This window comes from Mchenga conophoros, linkage group LG11 (assembly GCF_057382185.1).
Source record: "Mchenga conophoros isolate Kocher_MC1m ecotype Shallow Benthic linkage group LG11, M_conophoros_male_GT1.1, whole genome shotgun sequence".
Lineage (NCBI taxonomy): Eukaryota > Metazoa > Chordata > Actinopteri > Cichliformes > Cichlidae > Mchenga > Mchenga conophoros.
Genome location: NC_140536.1, coordinates 27,936,820 through 27,958,352, shown reverse-complemented (window position 1 = coordinate 27,958,352; position 21,533 = coordinate 27,936,820). Strand labels below are relative to the sequence as shown.

Genomic DNA, 21,533 nt, shown 5'->3' with positions numbered 1-21,533 from the left:
ACTCAGTGGGTGTCTGGAAGAACTCGTGTGCATAGGTGACATTAGCCACTTTACTGGAAATAAACACCTCTGCGTATTTTGGTCAGTCACACACGTTGCTTCCGCTGCTCCAAGGACGTTATTTCCAGATTAGTGTGTAAATGATGAGTGAGTGCCTTTGTTTTACGGAAATTATAATGCAAATCACCCTTCATAATAAAACTGACTCACCAGAGTGCAGTATTACAACAGAGGCAAGCAATTAAATCAATCCTATCCAGCGCTAAGAGTGGCAACAGCTTCACTTATAATCTTTATGCATTTGTTGTCATGGAGCTAGATTAGCAATGAATGAAATTTTGAAGCAGGAAGCAGGTGAACTTCTGTTCGGGGCTTGTAAAGAAATAAAGGAGAAACTTGCACTTACATATGTATGTATGGAATACCCACACAGACATTTTTATTAACTTCTTTGGCAGCAGATATTCATACTTTGCGGTACTTTGAATGTTTTCATACACATATAGTTGATTTATTAGACAGCTGGCATCATACTAAAGTTGATTTTATGTTTGATTTAGGCTTATGGAATACATGTGCAGTACAAATAAGCTGATTTAAGTGGGAATACATCAATATAATTCTTCTATAATAGGGGAAAAGGCTCCTCTTGTAGAGTAGGGACTTTAACATGTGTGTGGGTGGGTGTGTGCTGATGGTGAGGCTTGATATCCAGAGGTGGTGGTCATCATTCACACCGTTAGGTCCAACTGTCTGCCCCTCCACCTCGTCTCCTCTGTACCTCAACATTTGAACTTCTCCCCCCAGCTCTGTATGAGTGTGTGTGTTTGTGTGTGAGCCATGTGTGTGTATGTTGTGGAAAGTGTTGCTGGGATACCGACAAGGAGAGAGTGCAGACATAAACACTGAAAAGGGTCCACGCCAAGTTCATCCTCATCAGCATGAAAGATGAAGCTCAGCCCACTCCCCCGTTTGGATTTTGGTATCTGCAACAGGCTGTTCGATGACTCACACACACAAAAACATGGCACATGGATCGGAGGGATACAATATTCATGGCAGCACATGTGATCCCCACCTTCAGCTCTCACATGTAAGTATTGTGCTTGTTTGGACCACTTTGTGTTGCATAAAAGCTAAAAAAGAAATCATGCCATGCCCCTTTCAGCACCGTCAACAATCTGCGTCTCCCACTGACAAAGAGATGAGTCATCGCCCTCTGAGGCAGCATCGTGGCCTTGACTGCTCAGCGGCAGATGAGCAGGAAGGAGGATGGGGGACGCAACAGTACAAGCAGAGCAATCCCAACCCCGGGCTTCCACAGGACAGAGATACTGTATAGCACACATACTGTACCTTACATCACCCATCACCTGCTGCACCACATGTCTGCCCTGATGTGTAGGGGGAAAAAACGATGCCGTGAAAACCAAAGTGGTCCCCAGTTTTTGTCGTTTATTGAGAAACAGAGCAGTAAACGAACTTTACAAAAAAAACAAAAAAAACAACAAAGTTGTTCGTGACACAAGTGATCTGTTTGAGTTTGATGTTAAACAACGTTTAATGGTTAGCTGTTACAGTCAAGGTAGAGAAGAGAGTAACACACAAAGTGTCTGGGCCCAAAAAATATATATAATTAAATGGTGGGAGATGATGAAATAGCTAATGAACCGGCCAGAGTCTGGCAGTGAAATCATAATATATTTATTCAACAAATGAGTGATTAGCATGGGACCACCTAACAGATTAATTAAGGGATGCACAACATTTGTTAATGATGTTCATGTTGTAAATATAATAAAATAAGCTAAAGTAGATGTGCGAGGACTCATTTGAGTTTCAGGCCTGGAGTATTTTACCACAGATATTTTATGGGTCAGTGTACCTGTCCTATCTTATTTAATAGGCAGGTGAGAATTTAAATCTAAATAATCCCAAGTTGTGTGTGTAGTCTAGTCTGGTTTTAAGAATCTAAGTTATAATTAAGATAAGGACCGAGCAGGAAGACTGGTTTAAGGCTCTGGTTGGAGAATTTTCCTCCTATCTCAAACATTGTACACACTGTTGATCTCTTGGAGGCTAATTTCTGATTTGTGTTACTGGCACATATAAATAAGAGACTCGGAAACCATCTGCGTCGTGTCTACATCATGGCATTCCTCTCGTCCTCTTCGGCCTGGGCTTTTCTTTGGCTCTTTTTGTTGATGCGTTTGATCACTACAACGAACACGATAACTGCGAAAGGAGGAGACATAAAACAGAAGTCAGTCACTGGAACACAAAACTTCACACTGACACTGTTGGACAGTCTAACGGTTTGTGTGAAACTTGGTTTTATCAGATAACAGATTTATTTTGGGGTTTGTTAGAATTACCGCAGAATCCCAGAATGCCAGCCAGGATCCCAATGGTGGGTCCCATTCCATAACTGAGCGCCGCTCCTTCTGGTGCAACGTAGCAGTAGCCCAGCTCTGTGCAGTTACATACTTTCACTGTGAAGGAGACAAAATGGAAAGTAAAGTATGACGGGCCAGCTGATTACACTAAAATATCATCAACTTTTCCTTATTTTGTTCCTAACTTTTAGCTTTCTATCAGCAGCCTATGATGAACTGGGTGATTTACTGGATACAGCACTAAACTGGGCACTGATGCAGATAATCAGTTATGGTAAAAAGAAAAAACACCCAGATTAAACTCTAAATTAAGATTTTAGAAATCAGGAAATAATAAAAAAAAGACTATACATGTCTCATTTAGCATGTTAAATGTAAAAGTAAAAGAAGTGTGGCTTGTTTGGAAGGGCTTTCACACACTCTTTCTGCATTTTGGTGTAGATTATGTGGAATAATTAATGAACATGTTGCGTGATTTTGGATTTTCCTGATTTTTTTTAAAACCTTATAAGAACTATATTTTTTTATTATGTCCTGGTGTGTAAAACATTAGAAGGGATGCCTTTCTTGCCGTGACTGTAGAATATTGCCAGAAGTAAGGCTTACAAATGTGACTCACCCTCAAATGCCTGTGGGACTCCCACACCTGCTTTGTCTTTAACGGTAATGGGAAGTGAGAAGGTTTTATCTTGAGTTGGTGGTTTCTTCAGTTTCAGTTCAGCTGTTGTATCTGTGTGACACACAAAGAAAAACACATAAAATGTTCTAAGCTGAACACAGAAACGTGCGTCTTTACATCTTAGTTTGATGTTTTTCGTTTTACATTACAGATGTAAGCGTACCGTCAACTTGGTTCAGCTCCCAGTTGGGAGATTTCCCGGTTTTGGTGCCAAAGCTGAAAGTGAACGGCTGGGAGAAAGGGTCGCTGTCTGAGTCTTCGGCCTTTATGAGAACAGGTTTGGGATTCTTCATGCAGATGAAGGCCTGGGTCTCCATCAGTTTGGGGACGTTGTCGTTCACGTCCAACAGCCTTACATGCAGGTCACGCTCAGTGGCCTTCTCCGGGTTGGCTTCAGAGGGAATATCAGAGAGTATGAAAAATGTGGTCTCACCCACAAGTAGTTTGTTTTATAAAGGCGAGCAGCGGTCAGTATTTAATGGTCAAAAGCCTTAAACACATGAAGATCTACAGGAGCTTCTGAAAGGTAATGAAAGTGTTTGTATGCAGATGTTTCTTATTGTGTTTCAAACTATTTTAGCCGATATGTCTCACACTGTGTGGCCTATAAAGGAAAAGCTGTAGAGCAGTGTCTTCTCTCACCCTTTTCGAAGGCAGTGACAGTGACTTTGAACGAGTCCACCTTCTCTCTGTCCAGTTTTTCTTTGGTCCTGATCTCTCCTGTGGCAGCATCCAACTCCAGCCAGCCTTGAGTGTCACCGTCCAGCTTATATCTGCACACAAACACAATCATCAATCATCGGTCTGGCACAGTCAATGATGAAGCGCACACTGAGCTGGTGGCCAGGGGAAACATCGGTAGTCAAAACGAATCAATGGTCTGTTTTCTGTACATGTGGTAGTCAGAGAAGAGGATAATTCAAACTAGCAGTCAGTGCTCAACAAGGCCAAAGCCATCAATGCGCTGCATGTGGTGTATCCAGCCACTTCATGCATCAGCTAAGAGGAAGATTAGGATCAGTTAAGGAAAAACAGTTTTGAAAAGCAATGCACTGTGTGAAAGAAGTGAAACTTTGTTTTTTAGACCACGCTTTGTGGAGGAAGTTTATTAAAGTAAAGTCAGGAATTCTCTCAGCTGCTTCCGTTCTACAAAGTTTCACAAAACTGAAATATACACTATATTACCAAAGGTATTCACTCATCCATCCAAATAATTGAATTCAGGTGTTCCGATCACTTCCGTGGCCACGGGTATAAAATCAAGCACTGACTGCATGAAAACTGTTTCTACAAACATTTTTGAAAGAGTGGGTCGCTCTCAGGAGTTCAGTGAATTCCAGCGTGGTACCGTGCTAAAATCCCACTACCAAATTTTCCACAGTCAGCTGTTAGTGGTATTAACGTTGGGAATAAGAGCAATCCAATTACAGAGCCAGGACAGACGATGTTGAGGTGCATAGTGCACATTGTTCACCAACTTTCTGCAGAGTTAGTTGCAGACCCCCAAACTTCATGTGGCCTTCAGATTATCTCAAGAACAGTGCAAAGAGAGCTTCGTGTAATGGATTTGGCAGTGCCCAAGAGAACAGTACTTGTCTGATTGCATTGGGCCAACGTGTGAGCTGTTTTGCAGGAGTTGCGCTTTTAGTTCTAATGAAGGAACTTTTAATGCTTCAGCATACCAACACATTTTGAACAATTTCATGCTCCCAACTTTGTGGGAACAGTTTGGGGATGGCCCTGTCCTGTTCCAAAATGGTTGCACACCAGTACACAAAGCGAGGTCCATAAAGATGTGGATGAGTGAGGCTGGTGTGGAAGAACTTGACTGGCCTGCACAGTCCTGACTTCAACCTGATCCCAAGAACACCTTTGGGGTGAATTACAGTGGAAACTGTGAGGCAGGCCTTCTTATCCAAAATCAGTGTCTGACCTCACAAATTCCCTGTAAACACTTGTTTCCAAGACAAGCTAAAGCTGTTACAGCTGCAAAGGGTGGGCTGACATCATATTAAACCCTATCAATTAAGAATGGGATGTCACTCAAGTTCATTTGAGTATGACGGCTGATAAGTGAATACTTTTGGGAATACAGTGTAATTGTAACAACAAAAAAAATTGCAACACAAGTTTTGACTTAAAATGTTACACATACCTTAACCCCTGGCATTAGGTAGAGGGGCATTACCCTTAGCTGCATCTTCCTGTACACTGTGTATATTTCCTGTATTATGTAGCAGCTTTCACTAAATCTTTAAACAGCTACAACTTTTTAAGTACTTAGGACCCAGACACTGTGCAGTCACTGGTGTGTTTACCCGATCTCTTTGCCCTCTGGGTCCTTTGCATGCACAGTGAGCAGCACGGATCCTTTGGTGATGTTTTCATATATGGTCACATCCAGGATGTCCATGCTGAACTTTGGAGCCTCGTCTACATCGATGACCGACACAGAGAAAAAGGCGGTGGACTCGCTGCCATACTTGAGACTTTCCATCAGCGGCTCTGGGTTACGAGCATCAATCTGGAGCCTGTAACTGGGAGAGGTCTCAAAGTCCAGAGGCTGTTAGGAAGGAGGAGAAAAAAAAGGTTTTAGAGGAACCACAAAAGAAAAGAGAGGCAGAGATGATGATGAAAGTTTACAACAGAGTGTTGAAAAGCACTAAAATCCAAATGAGTTATATGGACATGCAGGTTTAGGGGTAAACAAGGATCATTTACTATGGCCATAAAATCATGTATGACCAAACTCTAATGTTGCTGTTACATGCATGATGACTACTAGCTTCAGCTCTTTCATTTTCAACAATTATAAGCAAAAATATAAAAAAAGATACAAAGACAACAAAAAACTCCATCACGAGAAATTAATAATCTGAACTATTTAAAAGGGACCAGAAATGTTGGAGCAGCTACTTAAAGATCAAAGTTTGCAAGAAATGAAACAGAGAGAATGGAGATCACCACCTTAGCCAGAACCAGATAACCAACACCTTTGCCGTCAGTTTCCACGGCAAAGACGTCGTCGGTGTTTCCTTCAGAGATGATGAACTGGATCTCCGAGCTGCCGGTGTCTGGGTCGTCATTATCTGTCGCTTTGATGGTCAGAAGTGTGTGTCCCAGAGGAGTGTCCTCTGTCAGAGTCTCGTTGCCGTACTGCATACGGACACAGAAACAGACACAGTAACAATGCCAGCCAGTCAGAATGAGGAACAAGAGCCAGCGTTCGAAAGGTTCCCATACTTACATCATTCTTCTCAAACTTGGGCAGCTCATCATTGACGTCAATGACCTTGACGACAACCTTACAATTTGTGCTGAATTCTGTGAGAGAAAAGCCATAAAAACTTCATCCAAAGTTAAAAGCGTTAACTAAACTCAGCCTACAGGTGTGCTTTCATACAGTATGTTACCTGCGTCACTGACTCGGACATTGAGGTTGTAGACCGCATTTTCCCTTCGCCGCAGCAAGTGCAGTGTACGAATTGCTCCAGAAGATTCGTCGATGGAGAAGGTTTTGGAGGCGGTGGGTGGATTTTGGGACAAGATGGTGTAAGTCAAAACAGAATTCAGTGTCCCTTCTTTATCGCTATCATGAGCCAGCAGCTCTCCTACGAGACCACCTGAAGGAGATGCAGTGAGAATCCCTCACGTCTGTCATGAAACTTCGAAAAAACTTTTTTACAAATTGGAAATATTCTTGAATTCAACAGGCTGCCTGTGAAGAAACCACCACCCATATGGATGCTGCGCACCTCGACGGAGGCATCCTTACCTACAGGCTCATTCTCCTGGAACTCAAACACAGTCTCCTCATCGCACACAGGTGCGTTGTCATTCACATCGTCCACCAACACGTAAATCTCCATGGGTGGATCCACTTCGTTGTCATTTTCATCCTTTGCGAGCACCACCAGGATGAACTGGAAACGGAATCAACTGAAGCTCAAGAAAAACTCCTAGAAGTGCGTCTTTATTTTTATATAACTTATTGAACAAATGTGTTATCTACCCTCTCTTTGCTTTCTCTGTCCAGCTTCTCTGTCACCATTATTTCTCCATTTTGTGTGATCTCAAAGGGGAATTTCAGCTCTCGCTCCTTCTGGACCAGTACGTATCTGGCATCAGGGTCATTAGACTGGACCTGGATGGAGAGAGAGAGACAGGCAGGGTCCAGACTAGGATGGTCAGTTGATGGATAAAGATGAGAGGCAGTTAGGAGTATGAATATATGAATCTCAGCACACCTTAGCAATGGTTAGTGGGTATGTTTCCTCTAAGTTTTCTCTAATGCGTATGGGTCCGGGATTCTTCCACAGGTTTTGCTGCACAGCAATCTGGACTCTGCTGTTTCCACTTAGTGCATTCTGCGAAGCTCCTTCCAGGTCCTGCACGCGCACAAACAGGGTGTAGTCTGGGTCTTCCAGGGGGTCCAAGTTTTGCCGTCTCATCTCTGACACCACAAGTGGAGAATAAATATTTTAATTTGAACCAAGGAGTTTTTCTTTGGGGTAAAACTCACTAAAACATTCCAGCAAATCTCTTATTCTGAAAAGCTGAGTCCGATGGACGCGACTAAACCTCTCTCCCCAACTGAACTCATCAACTCAGCACCCAGCGCTAATTGCTGACAGCAACTTCTTCATTACAGTCTGTTTATCTACATTAACACAATCCTTCAATCTGCACCATCATATGCTCCGACTTTAAAGAGCACCATCAAAGCCCAGATGTTGTTGTCTATGTTCTTATTATTCTTCGTCCTTCATCGTGAAATTTCTCCACTGTTGCAGCTGCAACTCAAGCTTATTTTCAATATTAATCGTTTAGATGAGTATTTGCTCCATTAAACTGTTCATCTTGACTATAAAACGTCTGAAAATTGTGTGAGATTATGCCCAGATCTTGTTAACTGACAGCGTTAACTGTTCAGCTTTACTGACGACTCTTTTGGAAACAAACCTGCTCTCTGCACACAGGTGAAGAAGGGGTTGTGTTCGTAGGGGACCTCCTGCACCGAACAGTAGTCATCGAACTTTCTCTTCAGAGTTTCAATGCTCCGATCTTCTCCCCTGGCATACTGGATGCCCTCCCTTGCCTTTAACAGCTGCTGCCCTGTTAAAACAACACACACGCATCAAACACCAGCGAGCATGCTCACACACATCGCAGACGCGCTTCAGGTGATCTAAGAGGGGAAACAAACTCCTAATTGAACTCAAAGTAATCAGTGATGAGCGTCACGCGACACATTTAGGCAACCTGCCTTCAATCAGCATTAATCTTGAGTACACAAGATGATCTGCCAGATTACAGGCAGAGACGGTGGCCACAGATTAAAGACTTTTCCACGGATGCCACACAGAGTTCTGTGCTTCTATGGCTGGCTTCAGGTCTCTGTGCAACCCAACGTTATTGTTGTAATCTAAAACTAAACTAAAATTAGATGTGAAAAAACCAAAACATTTTATTTAACTGTGAAAAAAATTTAAAACCAACTGAAACGATTTTGTAAACTTGGAAAACTTACTAAAATATATATATTATGACCTAAATCCATTAAAATAGTGGTAAGTGAAGAAGTGTGCAGAGGTTATAATAAATATATATTTATTTCTCCCTGTATAAACCGGTCATATATACACATGTCAGGTGTGCAGAGGAAATGTCCTCACTTGTTAATTTGGTAAAATTTGTATCACAAACTGCCTGATGAGGATTCGATGGATGTTTTTATTGAGGTTTGGATGTCTACAACCCTGTGAGTTGACTGCTTTTAAAAATGTTCTTTATATTGTAATATCTAAGTTGATTTTCCAAAATCTTGCCTCTGGTATTTGCTATAAATAATAAAGTAATAAAGACGAAATTAACACTGAAACTAATAAAAATTAAACAAAAATGAAACATTTTAAAAAACAATAAAAAATAAGGTAAAATCATAAAACCCAATCTGGAAAGCAAAAAGTCAAAATGAAATCAAAATAAATACTTACTAGAAGCACAAATCCCCCTGAAGCTGATCTAAAACTTTGATGTTTTCATTACAATATGAAGACATCGCCTGGTTGTGGCTTCACTGTGATGTCGTAGTGCTTCTTACTGAAGAAATAAAAGGCATGTTGTGCAGCTCTCTTCGTGCTCTTTCACATGATATATTACTCAATATTGTTTCTTGAATTTTCTTTCAAGCTTAACTTTGACCTTGGGTGCTAACAATGAAAGTCAAGGTCAAATGCTTAACCAACCCAGATACTGACCTAGTAAACTGTTGTTAAACTTGAAAAAACAATGGGTAATGTAAAGATTTTCCTGATTTTCACATTTTGTGTGGCCTTCACCTGATTTTCACTAAAATCAGATCAGCTCGAGCTGTTATTGGTATTTACCATCACACTGAATGATAATCATAAAACTGTGGATGCTGCACTGCTAACACACAGACTGATTACATACTGCTTCCCTCTCCGGGGGGAGAGCTGTGAGAACTTTGGTGCTACCTTGCTCTGTTGTGGAGATCTCTCCAGTGTCGGGGTTGATCTGAAACAGCTTTGTGTCTCGTATGCTGGGGATCTCGCTGACCAGGCTGTATCTCAGACGAGCGTTTGGAGTCTCCGGGTCATCCTGATCCGTCGCAAACACTCGGGTAAATGGGACAGCTAGAGCCACACAGAAAACTTACGTTAAAGTCATAGAGACAGGTATGGTGACTCACACTGTCTACTTAAAGAAATACTGCTTAACCCACATGCATAGAAGGAATCCTTTAAAGGGTTCTCTGAAAAAACAAATACAGTGGTGCACGCTTTATCCTTTGAGCTACACATTAGCTGCACTTTAATTTAACACCAAACATATTACTATGTACTCAAATTGATGGTTGTAGGGTGGCTGGAGCCAGCTGCCATTAGCAGAGAGGCGGGGTACACTATTGGCAATATGTCACATGATCAATTAACTTAACCCAACTAACTGCATTTCTTTGAACTGTGGAAGGAAGCCGGAGTACTTGGTGAGATCAAGCAAACTCTACACAGAAAGGTCAGATGCAGGATTCAAACCCAGGACCTACTTGCTGTGAGGTGCTACCGCCACGCCACACTACTGTCCCAAAACTCTTTCATTTTTGACTTACGTTTAAAACTCAAATGTGTAGATCTAAACAAACTTGGTGTCACAGCTTGAGTTTAAAGTCCCAGGTTTGAGCAGAAAGCATTCAGTGGCAAAATGAAAAAGATCAAACATCCACTGTGATGACTGCCCGGCTGCACTGAAGACCTCTGCAAGCTGACTTTCATAATCAAGTAAAATTAAAGCCTCGAAGGGGAGAAATGAAGCTCTAATTCTTTTATCTGCTTTGAAAAATCACTCTCATTAAAATGAATAGCACATGTAATTTGCAGGTTATGGACTAAAAGATGCAAACTCCTTAAATCACGTGTACTCTTCAGCATAAAGGTTTACTTAAAAAAGATGAAAGTGTTGAAATCAACAGGGGGCAGCTGTTATTACTGCCCGTGATGAACTAGACGTAAGGCCACCTGTTCTATCATAAGTACTTTAAAAAAGATCGAGCGAGCAAGGATAAAAAATAAATATATGCAAAGCAAAAATGTCACAACAGGTAGAAGTGTGCACAACCTGCTGGCGTATTCTCCCGAACCACAGCTGTGTAGACACTCTGGTTGAAGTACGGTGCTTTGTTGTTGACATCCAAAACATTTATGGTCACATAAATCGGGCCCTCCACCACTTCTTCATCTGCCAGTGCCTCCACCTGTGCACGAACATGAGTTTTTATGCACGAGTGTGTGTCCCGTGTGCCTAATGCAATGTGAGCACGGTTTTCCATGTGTTTGAATAAAGATATCGTGTTACCATGATAATGTAGTGCTCCTCTCGCGACCAGTCCAGAGGTTGTTCCAGATAAAGCCACCCATCCTTTGAAATACTAATGTCTTGCCCACCTTCTCCACTCAGCCTGAAGTTATTAACATGTGGATCTGTCACCTGAAACTAAGGAGTGAAAGAAGCAGACGAGAAAAATCAGGACACTTTGACCACAAAAAACAGGTCTGTTCATCGCTTCTTGAGTTTCATTTGATCTCAGAAAAAAAAGTGGTAACTTTTTAAGTGAACAAAAAGGGGAAAACACCATAACTTCCTTAAAAGATCACATACTTGACAGTTAATCTGAGTATGACTGCAAGTTTCTGATTTGCACGCATTAATGGAAGAAGTACTCTTCTGCATTTTAAACCAGTATATAAATACAACATATTCAAATAAAAACACAAGGATCCGCTGTAAAAACCCCACTGAAGTAAAAGTGCACAACAGTAAAAGTGATCAATGTTAAATGTTTATATTAATGTATCACCGCTGTAACATAAGTAACATCCAGCTGCTGTTGCCATTGGTCCAGTGGTTTCCAGATCAGAGGCTACACTAAAAGAATGGGGTGTTTAGAAATATCTCTATTTTTAAAAGAAGCATGTATCTGTTTTTGAAACTGAAATAACATTAAAATTAACCAAAAACTCACACAAAATGCCTAAAATGATTCATGGAAACATTAATCGTGAAGCATTACTGAGGTATCTGTAAAGGAGTACAGAGTACAGAGCCCCACTTCATTGTAACTCAATGAAAATTCATTGCATTTGGGCACCGCTACAGCTCACCTGGCTGAACAGATGACTCATATGCCAAAAGGTTGCTGAGTTCTGGGTCTGATTCTGGCCCAAACCGTTTGCTGTGAGTCAGACCCCCCACCTGCTCTCTAAAAAAGTCTAATCGATCTAAATCCCATCCGATTACATTAGTGCGTCTGAAGACAGCTGTAGCTAGTAAATGTAAAAATGATTTAACTTTGCCACGTCATTCTCTCTGTAAACATGATAGCTCGAAAAGTTTTTAATGAATTTGGATAAAACTTCATAGAGATATAGATTTGGGTCACGTTAACGATCAGTTAAAATCTGGCTTACATCCACCAAGGTCTTCAAGGTCATCTTGAGATTTAATCATCAAAAATTGACAAAAAATATTATTTTCACAAGTGTGGTGTGGTGTGTCAACATATAGAAACCACTGTATAACGATTTCAAATATAATGTCACATTTGACCTCTGACCTCTCCTTAAAGGTAAATGGACTGATCTGAAGGTCAAAGTGATAATAATGCAGAGCTGTTTATAACTATGTTTCTTACTGCCATTGTTTGTCTTGATGACAAGGTATACAGGGCACATAGAGAATGAAATATGGGCATTCTAAATATCAGATTAATGTGGACCTTTGACCTCTCATTTCACATCTGCCCTTCTTTCAGGTTCACTCCATAATGCGCTAAAGAAAGTGTTTGATGAGAAAGAGAAGAAGCTGCCTAGTTATCTAGAAATAAATTGTAGTGTAATATTGTATAACAAGCTCAGGTTATTCATGTCTAGTTATTTAAATCAATGCCTATTATCCATAACCTACTGCTACATAATGTTTGTGTATTCAAAGTAAGCATCTGTGATACCACTTTTCTCTGATTTATACTGAACTATAAATTTCTTAAAGTACTTTAAAAAGAAGAAGAGAAAACATAATGAATATATACAAAATCCAATAAAGTTCCCATAAAAGTAACCACTGTCCAGAGAGTGAGCTGCCTTGGTGGAGGATTGCGCTTTCTGCTGCTTCTTGTTTTATTAATAAATTTGATTGAGTGCTGAGCGTCAGGAACCGCAGGCTTTGTGGGTGTGATTATGCACTCAGAGCGGTTAAAGAAAAACTTTCCCCTGGAGCCAGTCAGAGTATTCTTGTTCTAGGAAGTAAAAATGAATTCCATGTGGACATTTACAAAAAAGGAGATGGATGTAGCACCTATTTTTCACAGAGCAGGTCAAACTGGTTCGGACTCTCTAGAGACTAAAATGGTACCTACAAAACCCACAGAGTCAACAGAAAGGAAAAATCTTTTAGGGCCTGCTAATAATAAAGAGTTACGTCTGAAACTGGCTACCTGGTGGAGCCAGTTATCTCCAACAACCGGACAATGGCCCCAAATACAGCTCCAAACTGTGTGACGACAATTCGAGAGGAAGCAGTCAGCTCATTATGAAGTGCCCAGCGTGGTCACCGGACCTCAAACCGGTGACCACACGCAGGCAGGTGAAGTACAGCAGCTGTTGTGGGAATAGTTTGACTGCATGGTATGCAAGAAATGGCAATGAAACCAATCGAACCGATGGAGCTAATCAAAGTCCAGCAGGAAGTCTGACTTTAAATCCAAGAAACCCAACTTAAGTGTTAAATATCTGCAAAGCTACAGCTGCTGCAAATAGACGACTGATTGATTAAAATGGAGGTTTGATGGAGAGCGAGAGTTTATGGGAGATAAAGTATCGAAATTTCAGGAGCGGGACCATGCCTCCAAACACGCTCCTTCCGGTTCTTATCTATATATGTTCCCCCAGTTCTACAAGCTGTTCATTCTCATTTACGTGCCCCAGCCTCCCTCCCCTTTTTAAGTCTTTAATTTCTTCACTTGTATTTAGTACACTGGGATCTGGTAGGCCTAGGAGCTGCCACAAGTCCCCTTCGAGGCCTCAATTCACATCCAAGCCATTCACCTTTATCTACTAAAACACTGTCAAACCTAAAATGAGAACACGCTCCCAGCTAGTGAAAAAACAATATGATGATGATGTTACCAAACTTTTACAGTAAACGTGAAGGCTTGTGAGATGGCCGACAGAGGAGCAATAACAAAGCAACAAAGATCTGCAACAATACTTTATATTCAGAGTTTTTCTTTTTTACTATTTATTATTTTCCTATCTTGATTAAGATAAGATAACTTCTCAGGTGCAGGTTCTGGTTTAGTGACACTTATCTGACTGAGGTGTTTGATAAATGGAGTGCGTGGCACATGTGCAGCTCATCCACCTCAAAAATGGACAATATTACACCAGCTGCTGCCATGCTTATATTACCTGAAACAAAGGATAGGGCACTGGGGTCGCCTCTGGCACATCCAGCACTGTGTTCTCAAAGGGGCCCTTCTTCTCCTCCAGATCCTTCCCACCAGCCTATTACAGCGCAGAAATAAAGGTTAAAGGTCATCGAGTACAGAAAAGGGCAAGAAAAAATGAAAACCTCTCACACTCATACCTAAATTTGCCATTTTAGCTTTAGCTCCGGTGAAATCAGTCAAGCATTGAGGGCAGTATTTACAGCCCAGTTATTTATTGAACCAAAATGACTTAACAGTGGAGGAACTTTTATATTCGACTACATGATGGGAGAGCAAAGTCTACAGACAAAGGGCCCACGCTCCGTTTAGCAACCCTTTCTGTGAGTGTTTTAAAATGAGTCACTGAGGGCTGTTTCACAGACTCTTCGTTAACCTTGCTGATAGTTGTAAGTGTTTTCTTTCATGCGCTCCCTGTGTAGCATTTATCAACGCTGACTATTTCACAGATCTTTTAACAGGTTCATGCATTTGAATATGTATTGAAGAACAGCAGCAGCAGTTGGCCGGCGCTCGTGTACTCACAATGCTGAGCAGCAGCGGGAGCAACAACAGATGCACCATGGGTGTCATTATCACAGCCTGAGAAGGAAGAGGAAGACGAGGAGGAGGGTTAGAAAAAAATGTTTAAGGAGGTTTCAGAGGTTGTGTCATTTTTGTGGAAAATATTCACTGTGCTCTACTGTTGCGGAAACACTAAAAAACCCATGTAGTGGATTATTACCAATTCCACAGAGGAATCTTTAAACCCTCTCAACCCTTTTCTCCGTTCAGTGCAGTGTGTCATTGATGTGCAATGTCCACAGTGTCACAAAGAAAGCGTGTCCTCTGTCCTTGAATCTGCACATGTGCACTGTATCTCGCTTTGTGCATACTTTGTGCTGAAGTGCTTACACATGGGACTCCACCTACACCTTCCAGGTTAACCACCCACCCGAGTGCACAGAAGAAAATGAAAGTCGATGCCTTTTAAAGCAGCGTCAGGTGTTCGTGTCCGAGTCTTTCTCTTTCTGTAAAGTGGGTGTACACATATGTATATATGTATATGACACCAAACCAGTGCAATGACTTTAGGGCTGTCTCCTCAGACGCTTGAATAAACATAACTTCAATGAATCTGTAGCTTTTCCTGCATTTTGCATTTAAAGCAACCGTTTCCCCTGAAAAAAATGTACTACACAGAATGCACTGAATGCAGAAGCATCCAAGTTATAAGGCCAGAGTAATGCTTGTTTACTAAAGAAATAATGTGACAGTCGCTACTGACAATTAAAGAAAAATCACACTTTTAATTCTTTTAAGTTGGTAAATAAGATATGTAGAGATTCTGGAGCTGTAAAGTTCAAGCGAAACAGAAGGGTAAAGCCAAAGGGTTGAGTGAAGGTGACATTGAGTCGAGCCAAATGACCTTTTTGTGCCAAAGGACACTTTTGAAGTCACCCCATTGTCTGAACACCTTATTTATCTGCAGGTTTTCTGCATTTTATAAGAATATCTGTCTCCATGTTGTTAACTAACATCTGCTGCGAAGCAGACCTTTAACTGGCAAGTCCCTCAGCAGTGTCACTAGTTTCTAAACGTCCACCTACAGCGACTTAACTGGTATGCAGAGGAGAAACTAACAGACGTTTGACACTTGATTAAATTGAAGCTGGGATAAATACACAAACATGGATCCAAAGCTACAGGCCCCTCTCGCTTTATCCTCTTAGATCAATGGCTGGATGACCTTTGTCTGGCTATATTCAGCTGCTATGATACCAAATTTAAAGTCCCGTTCACTTACCTTCCTCCTATTCTAAAATGCTGAGAACAACCCAGGAAGAAGGAGAGCAGTAAGGCAGTAAAATATGCCAACACCTTATCTAAGGCCCTGCCAAAGTCAAGTCAAGATCATGGCCCTTCAGCGATAATCTGAGAACATTTTAAACCCGTCATCGCACAATCTATAAAAACCAACACAAGCAGTCCTGTTTGTTTCTGGCGACACACCCGAAAAATAATTCTCCAAATTCTCCTGAAACAAACCTGAAACTTGGGAGACAAGAGAGCGAGGTGGCTTACCTTAGAGGAGAGAGCAACTGAGACACTCGTCAGACTGATCTGAGCAGCTCCATCCTGTCCTGGTCAAACGTTAACCAGCCACTAACCAGCAATGTTTTATTGGATCTAATGATTGTCTAATCACCCTGCCCTTCTGCCAAGCTGGCCAATGGGAAAGAAGCAGACAAAAGCAACAAAGACAGGAAGAAAAGAACAATTATAAATAAAGAATTCAATAAAACACCTGTCTATTAAAGTAAGATGGGGGTTTTATTGAAACACTCAACTGCTTGTGGATTTGTAGAGTACTGATTAGTGTTTGTAAAACAACAAACTCTTTAAAGGGAACGTCTCAGCAAAGCATTTGTGAATTTTAGCCGGCATGTACGTGAATTCTGGACAAAAATAGAACAAGAAGCGGGGAAAACGAGGGGGGGAAATTTGTGTAATCGTTCTCATTTCTTCGCTGCTCATTGTTTAAGTTTCTGATTACCTCTTAGACTTTGACCTATGCACCATTGCTGTGCTTCCTGGCAGATTTTCCATCAGCAGCAGCGCCTGATAAGGAGCTATGCGTAGACAATAGGACCGACTCCCTGATTGCACTGACAATCCACTGCCTCATGGGAATGCAAAGCTTTGAGGTCAATTCAGGAGGTCAAGACGCACATGAAACTGTAAAAACAGGAAAAAGAAGGTGTGTCTTAAAGGCTTCATCTTTATGACCCAACCTCACACGTATCAGCTGGAATTATCTGTTATATGACCTGATGCATAAAGTCATCCTGAGCTGAGAGGTTTACAAGCTGTGGAGAGCTGCTTGGACACACAAACCACAAAACTGTGCGACTGTAGGAAAACAGGCTGCGAGTGAGTCACTGTTTCACAGGCCTCGCTATTTAACCAGAACCTATGACTGGAGAGTCGATGGTTCAGCAGATGAAGCTGGAAGTGACTCTGTTATGTAAAGCGTGGCTCTGTATGTGCACACAGCCCGGTATTGCGGCCAACACCATCTGCCCGACGCTCTCTGAACCAAACACACTTCCTCTGAATGTTACCTTGGCAACACATTTTTCTGCATTTGACCGTTTTCCCAACAACACCGAGCTTGAGAGCTTGTCCGGTGCCACACTGGGAGCCAAATCACCGTACCCAATCAGACGCGCAGGGGACTAATGTTGCTGAAGTAAGTTCAGGTTTAATGTCACCACCTGACTCATCCTGCATCAGCGCAGTGTTGCTGCGAGACCCTATTTGTCCAAGTGTGTCTCCTTTGTGTCAAAGCTGAGTCACCCATTATCATTTCTCATCAGTGATGTGGAGATGGCAGACAAAAGAGTGTTATTTTTTTCCCTTCCAAAAGCTGTTATGTCACTTTATTTAATCAAGCAACACTTAAAACAAAAAAAAGATACATTATCAATGTGGTTTTATGTACAACAAGTGCAAAATACGACACGTATAAATAAAGTAACTGTCAAAAGATCATCGTACACATAATCAAAGACATTAACTGCACAAAGTAGCTTACAAATCATAGCACTTTGGGATCAACAGTCAAAATTTGGCAAAAATCGGAGCAAACTGATCAGGAAAAAAGAGAAGAAAGGAGAGAAAAGGCTGTTAAAATGCGTTTGTTCGAAACACAAACAACAAAATAAATAAATAAATAACTTCCTTTTCTCAGTTTCCATCAGCTGGTCTCTAATCTTAGACATTTCTGTCACACAGACACGAGGCCTCTAACAAAGTTCATTTCAAAGGCAGACAATCTAAGCCGAATCCTCTCAGTCTGTGCCGGATTGCAACGCGTTCCTAACACCGTCCCGGCTGTTTGGAGGGTGGATGTGAACACCGTGAAGGCTGCGTGCGAACCATCCAACTTTGTAGCCACCTCAGATGTAGGCTTATCCTCCACCTAGTAACTTGTTCTCCTGCTCAAAGGTGTGATGTAGATCTGGCTTCATCCATCAGGCTCCTACAGCACAGAGAGATCATGGCAGGACTTGGATTTCAGCCAGAACGCCACGCTGGGGTTGTTCTTTGCCACCACTTTGTCAAGGAAACGTTTGGCTTTCATAGGGATGCTCTCTCGGCGGGTAGTGCAGCTTCTGTGCCTGCGGCGTTTGTTGGCTTCTTTGGAGTCCCGTCGTAGACGTAGCTGTCGCACTATGCCGCGGAAAGCCTCCCAGACGTTGTGCTGCATGGCGGCCGAAGTCTCGATGAACTTGCAGTCGAACACAGCGGCACAAGCGCGGCCCTCTGAAACAGGGAGGAGACAGTTTCAGGCACTTGATCATCTTATCAAAAGAAGAGAAGCATAAACAGACTGAGATTAGGCCTCCTTACCGCTCACTGACACCTCTCTGCGTCGCACCAGGTCACACTTGTTCCCCACAAGGATAATCGGTGTGTTCTGGGCAGGGCGGAAGCGACGCAGGGTTATCCGGAGCTCAGATGCTCTCAGGTATGAGGCCCGGTCAGTTATAGAGTACAGCAACAGGTAGGCATCCCCAGTCTGCATGTACCGCTCGTACATACATTCACTGTCAGTCTGAAAACCACACACAGGGCTTAGTATGCTCACACACAGGCAGGTGAAGTCTCTTCTTTGATTCATTTTGTAAAAAAACTCACCTCTGAATCCCAGGTGTCAATCAGAGTTATAGAGGCAGGCTCTCCATCCACTTCAATTTCCTTTTCAGTCACTTCATCTGAATTTAAACAGGAATCAAACACTTAGATCTGAGTTAAATCAGCAAAACGTCAAACAGCATTATTATTAGAATAACTGCAGTGCTAAGGTTTTATTATAGAATAAGATTTATTAATCCCATAGCAGGGAAATTTACATTGTTATTGTAAATTTACATTGTTATAGCAGGGCAGCTAACGCAAAAATAGAAGACAAATATGCACTATACAAAGTAGAATAAATACAATTTATTTCTTCTACTTTATGATTTCTATTACTATGTTATTTTATATATATTCATATAACAATATATACACGAGTATTACAGGAAGAATAGAAGTGTAACTTTCTCGGGCACTTTAATAAGGTCTTTCTCTCACCTCCACAGAGCTCGCAGTCGTCGCTGTCCATGCTGTCCGCTGCACCGGCGAAGATGCTGGCGAAAGCCGTCTTACCGACCCCGCTGGCCCCCAGCAGCACCACCCGATACGGTCTCCCGGGCTCCGCGGAGTGCTCCCCGGCGGAGTCGGTGGAGATGACTGAGTCCGAGGAGGACCAGCTCCCTCTGCTCCCGTCCGACTCCCCGGCGGAGCTGGCGCAGGATTTGGAGCGAGAGATGCAGGCGGGGACCCTCGCCAGGAGGCTGTCCGAGAGCGGGTGGCTGCCCGCGTCGCAGATGCTCCACCGGTGGAGCTCGTTCTGCAGGCGGAGGCTGTGACGGCGCACACTGGACAGCATGGTGCCGGCAGCAAAATCGGGATGGACTGGATTATACACAGCGGTGGGATTAAACCTCTTCCAGCACATACAAACAGCCTTCTTACTTCTTAAAAGACACTTCAGAAGCTTTTTATCCTTCTCAGGTGAACCAGAAGCGTCTCGTTTCTCTGGGATTAAAGGTGACTAAACTTAGTCTCAGATAATCAGAAGTTCCCCCCTGTTGGTGTCTACTGCATTAACTCAGGCCCAAGACCTCAATATGCTGCTTAAACCTGTTTCTGCGGAACACCGATTTCAAAGTTTAATTCGTGCATTTCCAAAAATACAAATAAAACACACTTTCTGGATAAATCCCGGAGCGAAATTTACAGCTTCTGCCTTCTTGATGTGTCTGCAGCCTCATCCCTCGGTAATCTCCAGCTGAGTGAAGTCTCTTAATGCCCTGATGGGGTTTCCCTGCAGTTTATATAGACGGATGGGGGCGGGGGGAGGTCACACAAGTAGAGCATGGGAGAGTGGATGCAAAGCCGTGATGTGCTGGGTACTCACTGTTTTGGTTCATGCGCACGGTGTGCGGCAGCTCAGATGATATTAAAATGACTGTGCGGCAGTGACATACGGTTCAGCACCACCGCATTACACGTGTGCAGAGCCTGTAACACTGATATGCTCCTATAGAGACGCCTCACTGCTGAAATTTATTTTATAGGATTCAACCAAAGGTTTGTGACACGTTCCCAATTCGTATTAGAAAGTTTATAAATCCAGGATCAATCTGCTTCTGATTACTGTCACAGTTACACTCACTGGCCACTTTGTTAGGGACACCTATTCAACTGCACATATTGCAAATATCAGCCAGTCACATGACAGAAACTCAATACATTTAGGCGCAATACTGAGCATCAGAATGCGGAAGAAAGGTGTTTAAGTGACTTCAAATGTGGCACAGGCTGGTCTGAGTATTTCAGAAACTGCTGATCTGCTATCTGTAAGGTATCTCTAAGGTTTACAGAGAAGGATCTGAAAAAGAGGAAATATCTAATGAGCCACATTTCTCCAGGGGAAAATGCCTTGTTGATGTTAGAGGAGAATGGCCAGGCTGCTTTGAGCTGATAGGAAAGCAACGGTAACTCAAATAACCACTCGCTACCGCCAAGATATACAGAAGAGCATCCCTGAACACATCAAACCTTTAAGCAGATGGACTACAGGAGCAGAAGACCACTCTGGGTTCCACTATGCTGAGCTAACAGTAAGAAACTAAGGCTTGGGATTGCCAAAACTGGACAAGAGAAGATTAGAAAAACTTAGGCTGGTCTGATGAGTCTCAATTTCTTCAGCAACATTCAGAAGGTAGGGTTAGAACTCGGTATATATCATGAAAGCATGGATCCATCAAGCCTGGTAACAAAGAGAGGAAAAGAGCAACCGCTTTCACTTTGCACCATTTCTTTGAAAATTCAGAGTTTATAAAAAATAAAACCTTTTGTTCCTAGAGTTTCTGAATAAACTTGTTAGTATATTAGGATCCATATGTCTGTGAAGGTTCTCAGTCATCCAGGTCATCGTAGTGTAAAGTGTAAGGAGCTTGGAAAGAAAAGCGTCTGGACTTCTTTAAGTTGCTTGAAGACGTTTCACCTCATCTGAGAAGCTTCTTCAGTTCTGAAGGATTCATAGGTTTAGATCAATACAGTAACTGAATTATTGAAAAATGTAAAACAATCAGTAGCGTATGTATGTTCCCAACTAAAATGGCTTTTCTTTTAAATTTAATACCATCACAAGCAGAATTAAAACCAGCTACAATAAAAACAACAATATCTAGACTTCAGTGGTAACATAAAACAATCAAAATGACTATTTGGATGCTCAAGTTTTATAATGTTGCGTCCATCATATGACCAAAAAAGTGTCTGCTGTGAAAAACATCTTTTATACAAATGCCTGGTGGTGAAATCACTTGTGATC

At 42.1% G+C, this 21,533-nt stretch overlaps 2 protein-coding genes across 2 annotated transcripts; both read right to left on the bottom strand.

The window, feature by feature from the left end:
* Positions 1-1,435: 1,435 nt before the first annotated feature.
* On the bottom strand, positions 1,436-16,251 carry cdh17 (cadherin 17, LI cadherin (liver-intestine)). Its single transcript, XM_085292187.1, has 19 exons — positions 16,166-16,251; positions 14,627-14,683; positions 14,064-14,159; positions 10,954-11,091; positions 10,717-10,852; positions 9,576-9,734; positions 8,038-8,190; positions 7,323-7,528; positions 7,088-7,219; positions 6,851-6,998; positions 6,489-6,698; positions 6,323-6,399; positions 6,043-6,231; positions 5,394-5,638; positions 3,718-3,848; positions 3,239-3,466; positions 3,016-3,126; positions 2,376-2,492; positions 1,436-2,235 (listed from the first exon to the last, which is right to left on the bottom strand). Exons 2-19 carry the CDS (start codon positions 14,672-14,674, stop codon positions 2,144-2,146), a joined length of 2,616 nt encoding a protein of 871 aa, XP_085148313.1. The 5' UTR covers positions 14,675-14,683; positions 16,166-16,251; the 3' UTR covers positions 1,436-2,143.
* Positions 16,252-17,506: 1,255 nt separating this feature from the next.
* Positions 17,507-20,172, bottom strand: gem (GTP binding protein overexpressed in skeletal muscle). The gene is made up of 4 exons (XM_085292184.1): positions 19,223-20,172; positions 18,785-18,861; positions 18,497-18,701; positions 17,507-18,409 (listed from the first exon to the last, which is right to left on the bottom strand). Exons 1-4 carry the CDS (start codon positions 19,647-19,649, stop codon positions 18,126-18,128), a joined length of 993 nt encoding a protein of 330 aa, XP_085148310.1. The 5' UTR covers positions 19,650-20,172; the 3' UTR covers positions 17,507-18,125.
* Between the last annotated feature and the right edge of the window lie 1,361 nt (positions 20,173-21,533).